Source organism: Procambarus clarkii, chromosome 48, assembly GCF_040958095.1.
Source record: "Procambarus clarkii isolate CNS0578487 chromosome 48, FALCON_Pclarkii_2.0, whole genome shotgun sequence".
Classification (NCBI taxonomy): domain Eukaryota; kingdom Metazoa; phylum Arthropoda; class Malacostraca; order Decapoda; family Cambaridae; genus Procambarus; species Procambarus clarkii.
The window spans coordinates 8,408,908-8,426,571 of NC_091197.1; the positions used below are offsets into that span (position 1 = coordinate 8,408,908).

The window sequence follows — 17,664 nt, forward strand, 5'->3', positions numbered from 1 at the left end:
GAAGCTGCAGAATCTGTGATGAGTGACTGGACACCGCCTTAACCACTATCTACGTGAATGTGAACACTTGAGACACATTAGAAGTATGTGTAGAATAATAAACCGCACATTGTTTGAATTAGGGAAACACTCTTTGTCAAATATTGATGCTGTTCTTAAAAGATTTCCCCATTTTGCTCCCGCAAGATAACGTAAGCTTTTAAGGGTTGACAGATGTTAATCTTGAGGAGCTGTTCACTTAAGACAGTTAAGCAAGTCCCAGCTGTGTCTGGGTACAAGTGACAGAATGAACAACCCAGTGGGTTTTCTTCCTTTTGGGGAGTGTTGTACATGCTGCTATGGCGGTGTGTCCACTCACAAGATCAGTGGCGCTGCCCAATAAACTCGCCCCTCGGGGCAAAATTTAAAATTTTACACCACTTCGACTCTCCAGCAACACGCTGACTGTTCTCCAGCAAAACATTGGCTGGCTTCCCCAAAAGGCTTCACCTAAAGGCTTCACCTACAATAAGCCTTAACTTAGATTACAGACGGATGATAAATCCGTCTAGTAACTCTACTGGGCCATCCCGAGATTCGTCGGTCCAGTCACCAATGCTTCACTGGTTATCACAAACAATTCAACTTTTCCTCTTACAAAGAACTCGCATTTCGATCGTACGCGTTACTTAAGACCACAAATTGTCGTACTAGAAAATGGAATTGGCTGGCGAAAGTGACGTACTGTTCCGTTTTCTGTTTTGGGTCCACTAGAAGGTTAGGAGAGGACACTTTATTTTGACCTTTTTCCTGACGTTGGGAAACCTGAGGACAGGCTGGATAATTCAGTCTCCGCTGACTCTGCCCACTTGAACAAGTCTTGTTCAGAACTGCCTCGGGTGAACTGACTCTTGTCCCAACCCGTCCTCAGACCACGTCCATTCCATCCAGCGGTCGACCCCAAAGACCATTCATAAATGTTAACATGCTGCTCATTCAAAACAGGAATTTTCTCAAGTATAAATTAATATTATTTTTATTATTTTATTGTACATATTTAGGCTCTGTATAGGTTAGGTTAGGTGTTTAGGTTCTGTTGGCGATTATTTGTATTTGTAGTACGTGGGTGAAGCATTTACAGCGTTGTGGTTCGAACAAAATTCGGCAGTAAGGCACTTGTTCCGGAAGTGTTCGAACGTCATCAGTTGTGAGTCGTGTATAAACCGTTTTTCATTCATAAACGGGGTTTGGCAGATGCATGGAATGTACTTTGGGTCTTTGTTTAGAGGATGGGCTCCTTGTCGACCAAGGTTCCCTCCTTCCTTTTCTTGACGTTCACGTTCACAGCTGTGTCCGGGTTCTCTTTCTGTCTTCCGCAAACCCATGCATAGTGGCATGTTCATTAATTTCTTTTCCTACCGTCCTCCTTCTGTTAAAAAAAAGTGTCCTCGTCTCTTCCACAGCGCTCTACGCATCAGCGACCCCCAGTTTCTGCATTCTGAAATTTTTTATCTACAAATCTTTCTCTCTTTAGGTTAAATATAAAGGTTACCCTTTACATTTTATCAACTGTGCCTATTCTCAAGCTAAACGTAATTTCTTTCATCCTAAACCTGCTTCCAACACTATTATCACTGTGCTCTGCCTTCCCTTCATATCTGAACTCAAAACTCTTACTAATACCTTTCGTCCTCTTGACATAAAGCTCACCTTTCGACAAACTAACTCCCTTCGTAGTAATCTGGTTCACACTGCTCCTCCTGCTTCTAATTCTGCTGGTGTCTACTCTATTTCCTGTTCGTCTTATCCTCTCCAATACTTTGGTGAAACTGGCCGTACACTAAATGACGGACTTGATGAACACAAACGAAGTGTTAAGTCTGCAGATACAAACTATTCTCTCTTCTGTCATGTTAGGGACCCTAATCATCCTATTGATTGATCTTCCTCTAAAATAATATTTCCTGCCTCTACTCTTCGCAGACGAATCTGTGAAGAGTAGAGGCTCTGATACACAACCTACCCAACATGAACCTGAGTCCTGGCTTTGTTGCTGTTGACTCTTCCCTTTCACAGTACATACTCAAATGTTCTAAACGTTCTAACAAACATGACCTAACATAAGCCTTCCCTTCCGTTTATCTTTTTCTTTCTCTTGTTTTCTCTTACGATCCCTTTCTTATTTCTATTATTACCTCCTTTATTTCACCTTACCTTCCGTACCTTATGCCTTGCTCTTATCTTCCTCTAAGATTTCCATCTATTCACCTTTCTCTTGCCTACTTAATGCCCGCGCCTCCCTCGTCTCATCACAATTTACTTGATAATAGTCCAGGACGGACCGAAACGTCGTCGTCTCTTCAATTTCTAGTGTGTGACTTGGTCAACATTTTCAGTAACGTTACTGTGAAGTTTCATCTACAATGTACTACAATGTACATAACGTAATCATTTCATTTCATTACTTGTAATTGGTTTTAAGAGTTGTACTCCGTGAGCCTGGCCGGGGGGCTGATCGGTAAGACTGTTGCGTGAAGTTGCTTGCAGGCCCACATATTCACTACCACATTTGTCAGGTATGGGTGACAGCTGCCACGGTGGCAGGAGAGGGCAGCCAGTCGCCGCGGCTCACCGCCCTGCCCACCCCCACATCTTCACACCCGCCCATCGCTGTGGGTGGTGGGCGGGCGTGGCGGGTGGGTGCGGGGTCTGGGGTGACTCTGGGTTGCCGGGGCCTTGGGTCACCACCACCCAACATCTCCTGGACCAAAGGAAGCAGCAGCAGCGTCAGCAGCGAGCCGCTGACACAGCTGCTGCCAGGGGGAGACCTGCACCTCACAGGTCAGTGGTATTAAACACTGCTCCAAGTGTGTCATCATGAAGGTAGGTTTCACCTGGATGTCTTATTTATGTATGAGCTGGGAAACACCTGCACACACACACCTGCCCACAGACAGTGTTAGTGGCGTCATATAATAGTACTGTGCAGATACGTTTAACACTACAACATTCACTGTGTTATAAAACGATCCTCGGAGCAGGACGGCGGAAGCCAACACACAGGAAAAAGTTATGTCTTGGAAATAAACATTTTTTTTTAAAGAAATTATAAATTTTAAACATTATTGTCCATGTTAAAGTGTTGTTTTTGTAGTTATTAGCTACATATTGATAATTATATTTTGTGGCAGTAACGTGCTCCTCCCTTTCTCCACAGATATATGAACACGTACATACACACATACACATACACATACACACACATGCTCACATACACACAGCGTGTGTGTCAGCGAGTGAGTGAATACTCGCCCAGTTGTGCTTGCAGGGGTCCGGCCTCTTGGTCCCCACCTCTCAGCCTTCAATCAACTGGAATGCAGGATTCCGAGCCTATTGGACTCTTATCACATCTACATTGTAAACTTTGTATGAAGTCTTCCTCCACCACATCACTCCCTCAGTTTATTCCATTTGTTAACTACCGACATCGAAAAAATCCTTTCTAATGTCTCTTTGGCTCATTTGGGAATCATCAAGTTTCCACCTAAGTGTCCCTTTGTTAGTGTTCCTCCACGCCTTTTTCTTCAATTTCTTTGCTTTCATACATGCCCTATTAATCCACGGATTTTTCTTTTGCTTCTTGGTTTTTTCTTGTCGGGCCGGGGTAAACCTGTTTACTGCCTCCTGACACTTTTGGCCGACAGTCCATCATGTCGTGTACGGACTTAGTTCTGAGTTCTGTGTCCCATTGTATATTCCTTAGGAATTTTTTCATCTCATAATGTCCCTTTCGGTACGTCAGCCCCTTGTTTTCTAGTTCTTTTTTGGGGGGGAGATAATTCCTAGCTCTACCAGGTACTCAAAGATCAATACACTGTGATCACTCGTTCCCAAGGGTACTTCCAACTTGACTTCCCTTATATCCGACTCATTTAGGGTAAATATCAGATCAAGCATTGCTGGTTCATCCTCTCCTCTCATTCTTGTCGGTCCCTGTGTGTGTGTGTGTGGGGGGGGGGGTGTAATTACCTAAGTGTAGTTACAGGATGAGAGCTATGCTCGTGGTGTCCCGTCTTCCCAGCATTATCATATAACTCTTTGAAACTACTGACGGTTTTGGCCTCCACCACCTTCTCACCTAACTTGTTCCACCTTTATATCACTGTTTCCGAAAGCGAATTGTCTTATTATTTGGCAGCTTTGTTCAGTTAGTTTAAATCTATGACCTCTTGTTCTTGAAGCTCCAGGTCTCAGGAATTCTTGCAAATCAATTTTATCGATTCCCGTTTCTATTTTGATCATATCACCTCTTTTTCTTCTATCTTCTAATTTTGGCATATTTAATGCCTCTAAGATCTCTCTCACACACACACACACACACACACACACACACACACACACACACACACACACACACACACACACACACACACACACACACACACACACACACACGTGTGTGTGTGTGTGAATGAGTTTGGTGTTCGTGTGTTTATTTATATATTTTTTGTGTTTAGTTCGGCTGCTTATAAAAATCTGTATTAGTGTGTGTACTTGTGTGAGGTTAGGGGTCAGTGACTTTTAACCTCCACCCCCCACCCCCCATGCATATCTTTAAGTAGAACCAACAAGTCCTCTGACGTCTGACATGAGAGTTAGACTGTCCATAGTGTTTTCTGATTCATTTCTAGCATGTTATCAACGTTGAATCAACAGCGCTTCATGTTGCATCAACGTTGATTCAACGTCTGTAATGTTGAGTCAATGTTGGAGCATGTTTCACCCACGGGTTAGAGAAAATGGGAGGATTAACAGAAAAGTGACCAGGGGAGATTTAGGGAAAATAGAAGGGAGGGAGAGTGGGAAAAAAGAAAGGAAATAAGAGAGATAGATAGAAAGGAATGGGATGGAGACAGACACCCGGTCACCCCCCACCCCCACAAGGCACCCTCTCTTGTAATATAGTAATGAGGTGTTATGAGCAACAGGTGTACGAGAGACAATATAATACAGTAATAAGGTGTTGTTATGACCGGCAGCTGTACGGGAGACGGCCAACTACACGTGCTGGGTCAGCAACAGTGTGGGTGTGGACAGCTTGACCCATTTGGTTGTGGCAGTCACCGCCCCACTCCCGCCCACGCTCACGCTCGCCCATGCCACCCATCACGCCCTCAACCTCACTATCACGCCAGCAGATGACGGAGGCGCGCCCATCTTGGGTCAGTATGTCATCAGTGTTTGCTGATATCGTAAACAATGCTTTCATTAAATATTTTGGTTTTAAAAGAATGAAGAATCTGTTTACATTGATGATTGTTTAATAATTGTAGTACATAGCTGCCTTGTAAAACACTGCACAAGGGCTCTAGTTGTACTGTAAAACACCGCAAGAACCTTCTTAGTGTTAAAATAGACTAGAAAGCAAAGTGATAATGGAGAGATGGGGAGGGCCACATACCGAGTCAATAACCCACATACCGAGGACGTTTGGGCATGGTTGATGGTAGAAGAAAATGCTGTGAATTGAATTTGAGGGTAGGAGAAGGGGAAGAAAGTCAGTCATTGTTAGTGTGTTAGACAGCCTCATTGGTCCTGATGCCGGTGACCGAAGGAGGCTGCGAACACTTGAGGTTATGTTCTTAGAGAGCTGGTCCCAGTAATTTAGACTCCAATATAACGGCGATCATCATATTGTTTGATAGCCGGAGACTAGATAAGGTTGAGACTAGATAAAGCTCTTCACGGCAGAGTTTTATCCAATTTTGTATGTTCTTCGTCAACTGCTTTCTCGCTGTCTCAAATTTAAAAAATCTAAATCTTCCTTTGCTGTTGTAGTTGACTCTCGCAGAGTCATCATGGCTCTGGAGTCCCTATAATCATGTCCATCCTGTGGTAGTAGAAATTCAACATTGGGTGTTTCTTATCTCAAGGAGATTTTAGACAGTCGAGTTTTGCTGGGTTCCCAGTTGTTGTTTTAGATTTAGCTACTCAGAACGAAATGTCCATGTAGCACGGGCTATGGTGAGCCCGTAAGGTTCCCAGTCATTTTGGTATGCACTTACATGAGCGTACGGACGCTGCCGCTAAGGAAGTTATCCGCACTTGTCCAATATCCTACAACGGTGTTCCTTATTTCGACTTCTACCTAGTTATTAATTCCTAAGTCTTTGCCCGTTGGCCGGGTCGTTGGTCTTGTATTACTGGTAACAAATTGCGTGCTCTTAAGAGTAGTGTATCCTCATGGCCTTCCTAGTAGCACCGTAACCGGCGGTGGGAAACGGCTCTGGCAAGGTTAGGTATATATATATATATAATATTGTGCGTGTGTTATTAACTAATATAGTAATTCTTAACGGTACGTGGTGATGTGGCGGGGCGTGGAGCAGGGTACACCGTCCACCACCGTCAGCCAGCGGGTGAGTGGGTGGAGACGACGGCGGACCCCGGGGTGAGGAGCCTCACTGTGAGGGGCCTCCCGTGTGGCGCCCCTCACCACCTCTACCTCACCGCCTGGAACTCCCACGGCACCAGCACGCCCAGCGCCGTCCTCGTCACCAACACCCTCGGCAGCGGTGAGTATACTCTCCCGGTCATGCACAACCTGCTACTTCACAGCCTGCATGTACACCAGAAGCGGCATGCACAGTACACAGTACCACCATGGTTCATAAACATTGCACGGGTAAACATTGACAACAGTATATATAAGGAGCATGATGTTTGCGTCATAACTTTATTATTAAACACACAGTACACACCTGGTCTCTGATGTACACACCTGGTCTCTGATGTACACACCTGGTCTCTGATGTACACACCTGGTCTCTGATGTACACACCTGGTCTCTGATGTACACACCTGGTCTCTGATGTACACACCTGGTCTCTGATGTACACACCTGGTCTCTGATGTACACACCTGGTCTCTGATGTACACACCTGGTCTCTGATGTACACACCTGGTCTGTGATGTACACACCTGGTCTCTGATGTACACACCTGGTCTCTGATGTACACACCTGGACTTTGATGTACACACCTGGTCTCTGATGTACACACCTGGTCTCTGATGTATACACCTGGTCTCTGATGTACACACCTGGACTCTGATATACTTGCAGTACTCGAATAAATTGAATTTGTTTACAGTCCAACTGAAAATCCTTAAGGAAAATGGGGGTACCGTTGGTGAGCCTCTGGCTTCCTGTCCCCGACGACGCTGCCATTAAATAAATTCTGAGAAATTATGCACGTAGTAGAGACCAGACCAAGACAACCATAATACACAGTGGCGAGGATCCATGTCGTAGCTCATTCGATTAAGGCAGCGTCTGGGATGCTCTCGGACGCAGTTTCAAATCCTCGTCACGGCCCTTGTGGATATGAAAATAAAACGTTATTGTAACAGCAACAGCAGAGCAGAGCTCTGAGTGAGGCCGGAGTCGCGGAACTCTGTGGGAGAGCGTTGTAGCTCGATGAGGTCCTAGTCTGCTGTCTGTTCTGTGTCGAAGCTGTAGAAAATGGTGGGATCAAACCTGCTTCCTGAGTCGGCTCGGACGCGTGCTTTGCCAATGGACCATGATATGCTAAAGGTTACACAACCTGACGTCTGCCTAGATCCACCACTAATGTTAAGGCATTGAGCTGGTAGTCAATCCAAGGCGTGCGTTTAGTGTAAAACACTATTACCTTCACCAGAGTGGATGAGGGGCACTTATAAGACTTAAGACTGTCTACCAGCTAGGTGCCTGCAGAGCCCTAGTGGGCCCGGGAGGACTTGTGGTTGTGTAACTTTGATCATAACATGATCTAATTGTAGGGCGTGTCAAGGGTAACCCAGAAGGCTGGTCTGATCCCACCATCCTACTCCAATGATTTTCTCGTAGCACTAAACGTTCCTCTCCTTTTTATTCGTTCCTTTTATTCTAGAAATTAAACAGATCAGCATTGGTTGTCTAGTTCAGAATTTTTCCTCAGCTGAGAGCGGCTAGATGCTTTTGAGCTTCTTAAGTGGGGGCATGAGGGTACATTTAATTTTTCTTTTACAACATAATCGCGACCTGCAGTCATTTTCCTTCCAGCACTAGTCCTTCCAGCCTTTGCGTACAGTCCTCTCACCTCAGTTTTGCATCTTGTCTGTAACTGGCATCTCCCCCTACTGGCCAGCATGGCACTATTACTGTATAAAGACACTCACCAACTCCAGTACACATTTCCCACAACAGCTGTGTTTGTGGCTTTGCCAGTACGTACCACATTAATCATCAGAAACTGTAGTAACATAACCCATAGTACCTATAGTACCTTCTTATATGTAAACAAATAACAAATTTCGGCTAGCTTTACCTAAACATTTACCTCAGAAATGACATAACAGGATTTTGATCAACTGGCATCGGTTATTTTGCCAGTAGCTAATGATAAAATACGGAGTTTTATACACTTTGCCGAGTAAATATAATTGTCATAAGTAGTTTTGTTTTCATGTTGAATTTTGACATTGTTTTGTGGGGGCAGCTCCTGGTCGACCAGACCCGGCAAAACTGGTGGAGGTGAATGAAACGTGTGTGACACTGCGCCTGTACATCTGGCCTGAGTTAGGCTGCCCCGTCACACACTGGAAGGTACGTCTGGCCTGGGTTAGGCTGCCCCGTCACACACTGGAAGGTACGTCTGGCCTGAGTTAGGCTGCCCCGTCACACACTGGAAGGTACGTCTGGCCTGAGTTAGACTGCTCCGTCACACACTGGAAGGTACGTCTGGCCTGAATTAGGCTGCTCCCTGACACACTGGAAGGTACGTCTGGCCTGAATTAGGCTGCCCCGTCACACACTGGAAGGTACGTCTGGCCTGAGATCATAGAAGGGGTCTTCTTAAGACCCCGGTCCTTTACGACTTTCCACGACGAGATCTCTTTAATACTGGTCTCCACCTTCGTTTTTTCTCGATGTTGTTTGAGCTGTCGTTCCTCCTCCCGTAGGGACTCCATCTCTGCTCTGAGCTCCAACTAGGTTCATCAGTTCCATCACCACACCTTCCATTATTGCAATGATAATATTTCTACATTCGGAGCTCTAGCTAACACACCCTCTCACTGAGACTGCACTTGACTGGAATCATACTGAATGGCTATAGTTGCGTAATTGTTATGTTCACAATGAGCCTGGGTTCAGCGATCACGACACATGAACTTTTGTTCAGTTGTGAACATTTCCTTTTTTTCCCGCTGTCATTATCACCTAAGTATTTTGTTCATCTCTTATCATGTTACACTCTCCCCTCTTTTCCAGCCTCATCAGGTTTAATTCTTTCAGTCTTCATATCCCATCCTATGCCGTTTTGGGACGAGCTTCATCAGACGCTTTTGAACCCTTTAGAGTTTCCTTATGTTTTTTTAAGCATGTGGCAGCATGCTTTAAATATTGTTTCATGCAGGCAATGTACAGCGATCTAAATTCCTATTTATTTAGGTTTCTAAATGACGTTCTAACTTTTGCTAGTAAAGAGTATGCTTCTGACATTATCCTGTTTAGACAAGCTTCCAGAGTTAGGTTTGGTGTTATGTCCACGCCCAGGTCGTCGTCTCTAATCATGAGAGATATGTAGTTTCCCTTCATTCATTGTGTACTGTCCTTAAGGTCTGTTACCTGTTCCCATTTCCATCACCTTACACTTGCTCGTGTTGAACTCCAGTAGCCATGTCTTGGACCAGCTCTGCAGCTTGTTTAAATCATCTTTGAGAATATTATTCCTCATCTGTCACAACTTATCTAATGAATTTTACATCTGCAAAAATCGACATAAGACTCAACTGTAGGTTGAGTTTTTTGAGTTAACAACATTTACGAAGATGAAAAAAAGTATTGGTCTCATTACAGATCCTTGAGGTACTCTACTTGCCTCTCTAGGACAGTTCAATTTCTTGTCCCCTTACTGTTACTCTCTAACTCCTGTCTGTTAGGTCATTCCTTACCCATGTCACTGCTTTTCTGCCTCTGCCGGCCTTTCATGTTTGTGTAGTAATCTTTTGTGAGATACTGTATCAAAGGCTTTTTGGTAGTCCAGAAATACGCAATCTGCCCAAGCTTCGCTGTATTGCCTTATATTCATTATTTAATCATAGAACTCCAGTAAGCTCGTTAGGTATGATTTCCTTTCCCCAAAGCCTTGCTGTTTGTTTACATACCTAATTCTCTTTAGGTGTGTGTTACCAGTCTTATCCTAATATTTCTTTCCCGTACTTCTAGGGACATTGGTCCGGAGTTAACTGCCTCTTCTCTATCTTTTCTTGAAAATTGGTACAGTATTTTCGTTCTTCCAGCAGCTGGACAGTTCTTCCTTTGTAAGTGACTCGGGTAAAGGCCATTGTTAGAAGTACGCTGAGGACATGTACTGTTGCTGTTATCATCCACGGTGATACATTATCTAGTCCAACACCTTTAGTTTTGTCAGATGATGATGGTAGTTCTTTTTACTTCCTCTGTTGTCACCTCAATATTCAACAGTCCCCCATCCAGGATTATCTCCTCTTTTAACATTGGGAGCTGCTCAGGCACTGCTGTAAACACACCATGCAAAATAGATTTCAGTACCTTGCAAATTTCCTTGTCACTTTCTATGTAAAACCCTCCCATTTACTGTTGGCTTCTGTGTCTCGTTCACTGTCCTTTTCCTCCTTATGTGACTGCAGTAGTTTTAGCTGTTTCTTTGCTTTAAACGCAATATCATTCTCGTACTTTCTTTGATACTCTTCTTATATTTATGCATTCATTCGAAGTTCTGTTGCGTGTGTGTGTGTGTGTGTGTGTGTGTGTGTGTGTGTCTGTGTGTGCATGTGCATGTGCATGTATAGGAACCTATAACTGCTGCATATTATCATTTTTGTCTACAAATGAAAACAATTTCCCCAAACAGTGAATATAAAATGGATTTATAAATCTGCTGCGTAGCAAAGATTCCTCTCACAAAACCTTTCATGTGCTCCTTTGATGACAGTTTAGTGTCACTGTGCTGTCCTGGATCTATATTGTCCTCCAAACTTTGTAGTTTTATTTTAGCTTTCCGAAGATATTTTTCCTTCAGTGTGTGATTTTTATAACAATTCTTATGAGTCTCTCTTGACTTGTGGACCCATCCTGTTCCAGAAATATATTTCGAAAGCTGATATAAATATTTGACGTGACAGGTGGAGCTGGGCAGGGAGGCGGAGGAGGAGTCCTGGGCGCCCTTGTACGCCCACGTGACCAGGGACACCACTGACCTGGGCTTGTGTGACCTGACCTCGGCCACCTGGCACCTGCTGCGTGTCACGGCAGCCTCTACTGCAGGAGACACATGTATCGTGTACCGTGTGGCCACCATGGACCACAGTGGAGGTCAGTATAGTGTGGCCACCATGGACCACAGTGGAGGTCAGTATAGTGTGGCCACCATGGACCACAGTGGTCAGTATAGTGTGGCCACCATGGACCACAGTGGAGGTCAGTAAATTATGATTATATATATATATATATATATATATATATATATATATATATATATATATATATATATATAATATATATATATATATATATATAAAATAATCCATCAAAACTATTATTTTAATTTTATAGCGGGTAAATATTGAATGTTAAGTAAGAAAATAGTTATTGAATTTCTAAAATTTAAAAATAATCCTTAAATTTCTAATCAAAATATGAAACATTTAATTTAAAAAAAATATAGTTATGTATGATAATGACGTAGCAAATTTGCACTGAACTTTGCACAATTTTTCATTAATAATGATTCATAACTAAAGTAACTAAGGTAAAGACTCTGGTTATTATGTATCCACTTCTAAATAGTTCCTGTGCATGTTTAGTTGTTTGGCTGTTACGTCTGTAATAAAGGAAATCGAGGGGAGGGGGGTAGAAATAGCTTAAGCTACTCTATCCCTCCGAGATGTATTTTTTTCTTGTCTCAATAAACATACTTGAACTTGAAGAAAATCGACTTGTTTAAACACCAATAATAGTATTCGCTCTCGTATGAAGACTGCCAACCCTTTCACCTATCTTTGTTTCCCTTAGGCTATATTTGGACCCCCTGTGGTTTGGGGGATCTATATTTGGGCCGACCTAGCGGACAGCACGCTGGACTTGTGATCCTGTGGTCCTGGGTTCGATCCCAGGCGTCGGCGAGAAACAATGGGCAGTTTTTTTTCACCCTATGCCCCTGTTACCTAGCAGTAAAATAGGTACCTGGGTGTTAGTCAGCTGTCACGGGCTGCTTCCTGGGGGTGGAGGCCTGGTCGAGGACCGGGCCGCGGGGACACTAAAAAGCCCCGAAATCATCTCAAGATAACCTGGTGGTAGCACGGCCACACCACTGGTCACTGGTAATGGGTTAAGGCATAAGACTAAGATATTTTCTTGCCTCTTCATTTTCTTATATCTTCATATAAGAGCGAATACTGTTATTGGTATGTTGAGTAAGTAGATGTTCTTCATTGCTTGGCAAGACAATGGACATATGAGTGTAATGGACATAACACTCGAGTAAATAAATATGATTTGAATGAGAGTAACATTTTCGCCCAGATTGAGATTTGATATTCACTAATGGTAAGCTTCAGGCTGATGTACTATACAAATCTGCTGGTAGTAAGTTGCATTCGTTTAACTTTTAGCCAAAATGAACCGGAAAGTGTGTGTAATTTTGTCTAAAAATCTTGTATCGTTGATTGATAGGTGTTATAAATATATGTGTGTGGGCTATGCTTCTATGGGGAAACTGGTACTATTAAGGGGTAAGGGTAGTTAGAAGACAGAGTATCAAATATGGGAGAGCTAAAAGGCCCGGCCCCCAAAATAAACTATCCACAGTAGTAATAACTTGCTACTAGACCATATATGTTAGTCTAAGGGTTGATCAATGCGCTCCCACATAGGAAGAAGGGATACTCTGTAATTCATGTACTTATTTATTAACCCCTTAACAACCCCCCATATACACTCACACCAATAACAATAATAATAATAACTTTACCACACTATCTTACGTTAAAAGCCTTGGTCCACTTAGGCAGGATACAAGGTTTACACTAATAACAAGCTAGGGTAAAGTACTACTGGATAAGCACTGAAGCTGGGTGCAGCTTAGGGTAGGGAAACCACGTGGGACCCTAATACAAAACACAACACTTAGGGGTACCCAAAACACTGGCAAATACTACCCCCAGGTCTCACCAATCGTTACTACCAGAGTAGGCACACTTAACACCATATAATACTTAACTTAAGGGTACAGGAACTTAGGGTAAGGGAAATAAGTAAGAGGAGAAGGGAGAGTAGGGGTGCAGCCACAGAGTAGGTCTTGTCCGCACGAACACCAGCCAGAGAAGAGAGAGCTCCTAGCGACCAGCTGGCCTCCCTCATGTCGTGGTGCCGGAAGGAGCCTAATTGATCGTGCAGCTAAGCACATTAAAGATCTTCCCCTATGCAATGTATTGTTACTTTACAAATGATTAGAAAGTATTAGTAAGCAAAGTTGGTGCCTATGTTATTATTTAATAATCAACCCCCAGCTCAGTCTTTAAATGCTCTTTGAGAAACAACAATAGTCTTACGTCTGGCAGGGAAGATACAAACAATTGCCGCTAGTGATGCACCTAACTGTACTACCAGAAAGTTTAATAGCTCAATTTTGACCTCTGGTTTCCACTGGAGAACCCAGGGTCGTAACAATAGGGAAGGGAAGGGAACTATCAGGAGAAAGTGCCAAGCCATTACGACTATATAGCACTGGGAAGGCACCAGGATAAGGATTTGGGGGGGAAGGAATGGTGCCCATCCACTTGGACGGTCGGGGATTGAACGCCGATCTGCATGGAGCGAGACCGCCGCCCTACCGTCCAGCCCAAGTGGTTGGGCATGTCTACAAAATTATTTACAAAATATAGGGCACTATAGGCATGAGCCAGATAAGACGCAAGCAGTCTTCAAGCTGCTCTTGACACTACAGGACCCATCGCGGCGGAGCCCGTGCAGGAGGTGGTGATGAAGAGGCCTGCAGCGGCGGGAAGCTGGCTGGATGCTCATGTGGTGGCGGGGATGGTCAGCGCCCTCCTGCTGGCTGCTGCTCTCATCATTTGTGTCTGCGTCGCCGTCAGGAGGCGAAGATACGGTGGTTACAGGTGAGTGCTTTGCTGTCAGGAGGGGAAGTTAGTGGCAACAGGCGGGTCTGCGTTTGGAATTCAGAACTGCGCAAATTGTCGCAAATTTCAACGGAGTATTACGTTGCACGTCTGGTGATATCCAGCCAATTAATTGTTTAACTGGTCTAGGGGTGTTTTACAAATGGACCCCTCCCATGGGTCCACCCCGGGGTCCTCCCATGGGGTCCAACCCGGGGTCCTCCCATGGGGTCCACCCCGGGGTCCTCCCATGGGGTCCACCCCGGGGGCCCTTCCCTGGGTCCACCCCGGGGACCCTTCCCTGGGTCCTACCCCGGGGGCCCATCCATGGGGCCGGCATCGTGTCCTACACTCATGTATCACTGGGGGGACTTGTGAGCTTGCCGCTATTATCATGCTCACACTTGACACACTCGACGACCACGTTCTTTCAACTTCATAATATTTACACTATACATTACTGTGTCAGCAGTTTTGCTGGCTAAAAGATCCTCATAGAAAATACATATATTTTAAACATTGCTCTACTTCGCATATTTTGTAATTAAATTGCGAATGTAAGCTCTTGTTAATAGACATAGAAAGAAGCGGCACATGCCCTCATCCCGCTATTTATATTCCATAATCTGCTGAATGTGATGTTCGTATTAAGAATGTGTAACGTTGTATGTACTACGTCTTCCTCGAGAACCAAATATCTCGCCTTCCTTTACTAAGACCAGCGTAAGATTGTGTGTGTGTGAGTGTGCCTTCAACTGTCACCTTCACAGCTTTACTGTTAGTGTCTAGTCAACAGGTAACAAGAACATTGTGTCTGGTCAGCAGGCAGGGGGAGAACTTGGAGAACAAGGGGGGTGGCGAGGACGACAACGCGCGCAACTCTGAGCTCACGCGCGCCCACCTGTATTCCCCGACACCCACCAAGAAGCCTCGAGGATCTCTGGCCTCGCTCAAGACGCAAGATGAGACGTCAGACCCCTACGAAATCTGTCCCTATGCCACCTTCAGGTACCTCATATGCTATACTAACACTTCTATATAACCTTCTCCCTATCTAGATTAATCTTTCAAAATACACCTGAATAGCATCCGTAACTGTGAAGAACCACAGCTGCCATAATACAAGAATTGTGTATGATTTCTAAAACATGTTTATGTAAGACCTCCTGCTACCATATTGTTGCCAAACTGACCTTTTCATCGTTGTCTTTTCGTCCTGTTGTGGTGTGCATATTGGTTTTATTTCACTTTGTGGTGATCTTGTACTCAGCGTGGGCAGTTCGGAGGGCACTCTAGAGTACGGCCTGTCCCTACACGCCATGAACCCTCGGGAGTGTTTGGACCACCCTGGCCATCCTGACCACAGTGACCGCCTCCCTCACCACCATCAGTCTCCAGCGTACCCTCGTGCTCCACGCCAGCGCTCACTCTCCCAATTTAAAGAAACAGGCAAGTAACACGAACTCTCTTTATTTTATGTGTTTAGAACTGATGTTTCGGTCAAGTTTATAGACGTGTAAAGCTGATTGTGCTGTTTTAACAATTAGTATTATATTTGCCTTTATTTAAGCAGTGATTGTGTTGTAATTGTAAGATTGTATTCGTGAATATAAGAGAGGGGTTTAGTAAATCGGTTAAAGCAATTACGCTGTAAAACAGCGTAATTAAATAATAATTAAGACATTAGTTATAAATATTTCTGGCAATAGTGTTGAAGTCAGTTAAAAAGATAAGTAGTGTACATTATGTAGCATGCCGCATGCCCACACCTTACATCTTGAGGTTATCTTGAGATGATTTCGGGGCTTTTAGTGTCCCCGCGGCCCGGTCCTCGACCAGGCCTCCACCCCCAGGAAGCAGCCCGTGACAGCTGACTAACACCCAGGTACCTATTTTACTGCTAGGTAACAGGGGCATAGGGTGAAAGAAACTCTGCCCATTGTTTCTCGCCGGTGCCTGGGATCGAACCCAGGACCACAGGATCACAAGTCCCGCGTGCTGTCCGCTCGGCCGACCGGCTCCCTACTAAACATTATTGCCAACAGCATTTGGTGTTCCCAGGCGGTCACCCATCCAAGTACTAACCAAACCCAACGTTGCTTAACTTCGCTGATCGGACGAGAAGCGGTGTTCTCAACGTGGTATGGCCGTTGGCATACATCACTATAGATTAGTGTCAACTTTGTGATAACTATAAGTATTAAGGACATCAGTAGTGTACCACATCAAATAGTTTAGATATGTGAAAATGGAATGATAGACAGAATCCTTAGGAGCTACAGTACTTTGCACCAAGAGTGTAACACTAAAATGCAGTGTTAACTATTTTAATGTGTAACGTAAAATATTATTTGTGTACTGTGATTTGTGGATTTTCCTCACTGGACTTGAGCCCCTTGAGGGACCTGAAGTAGAAGAGGGTAGATTTAGCTTAAGCAACTCTCTCCTTTTCAGAAGTATCTTATTGTCTCACAAAAAAGTTCAATTACGTTTATTGTGTTTGTTTTTACATGCAAAGCCAGCGAACAAAAGTAAGAAATTCGTACAGAAAAAAATTACAATGAATAATAAACAAAAGCACAAAACCAGACCGGAAGGGCCTACAAAACAGTAGCATAAGAACATGACAAGCACAAAATATTAATCAGGACATAAAACAAGACACACACACACACCACAAAACCAGCCATGAGGCACAAAAGGGGACACGCGACGCAGAGGACAAACCATGCCAGAAGGGCCACACGGAAAATACATAACTAATACAGACACGCTTACAGAACTGGAACACACAGGAATCGGGGAGTACAGAACACACACACAGAAGCCGGGAACATAAAACACAGTAGAAAAGTTAAACAAAGACACACTACCACAACACAGTTGAAAAGTTAAACAGACACACTACCACAGGCTGATGGGCCCACAACAAACACAGCAAGGGGGAGGCGAAGCAACACAAGCCACCCCTAGAACTGTTTGTCCGGAAATTCCGCTACCGGAAACCTTATACAGTACGCCTCCCAGCGAAGCCACACCTCAGGATGCTCGCCACCTCAGGATGCTCGCCATGCTCACGAGGGTGCGCCATAATATCCAGAGGTTGACGGGAGTAGTAAACACGGATGTAATATCCCATGAGCTGCACCGAGGACAGGATGTCCGACCATAGCCGCATCCCCAGTGTGTGTATACTGGTCCAGACAGTCTTAAGTTTCCCAGAGGAAACCATATTAATCCTCACACTCATGACAGTTCCAAACCGCCCAAAATACCTCTGCAGCAGCTCCTCCGGGAACTCCAGGGGCGCATCATGAATGTTGACAAAAGGGAGAGCACCACTCCAGTCGGAAACAGTCACCATACCAGCAGCGTCCGGCAGGGGCAAGGATTGCCCTCTTCCACAAACTTCACAATAACCTGATGCGAAGGTACCAATTCCACACATAGATCGCAGCTACAAAGACAAAACCTGTAGTCACCAAAACCAATTCTACGGCAGGA

At 44.4% G+C, this 17,664-nt stretch overlaps 1 protein-coding gene and 1 non-coding gene across 6 annotated transcripts in view; one reads left to right on the top strand and one right to left on the bottom strand.

Moving 5' to 3' along the window:
• Nucleotides 1–17,664, top strand: part of LOC123764741 (cell adhesion molecule Dscam2) — a 63,933-nt gene that overhangs the window by 35,710 nt on the left and 10,559 nt on the right. For 4 of the 5 annotated variants that reach the window (XR_011222339.1, XM_069302552.1, XM_069302554.1 and 1 more), the window contains exons 21-28: nt 2,556–2,820; nt 5,019–5,201; nt 6,369–6,554; nt 8,499–8,605; nt 11,167–11,356; nt 13,989–14,160; nt 14,983–15,168; nt 15,431–15,609. Coding sequence is in view for 4 of the 5 variants with exons in the window: in XM_069302552.1 (XP_069158653.1) it covers nt 2,556–2,820; nt 5,019–5,201; nt 6,369–6,554; nt 8,499–8,605; nt 11,167–11,356; nt 13,989–14,160; nt 14,983–15,168; nt 15,431–15,609 (1,468 nt within the window). In the remaining variant the exon portion in view is untranslated. The remainder of the gene's footprint in view (nt 1–2,555; nt 2,821–5,018; nt 5,202–6,368; nt 6,555–8,498; nt 8,606–11,166; nt 11,357–13,988; nt 14,161–14,982; nt 15,169–15,430; nt 15,610–17,664) is intronic. The other variant, XM_069302553.1, reaches the window with a different exon arrangement.
• On the bottom strand, nt 16,197–16,315 carry LOC138351223 (5S ribosomal RNA). The gene has a single exon (XR_011222374.1). It is a non-coding gene; the product is annotated as a 5S ribosomal RNA (ribosomal RNA).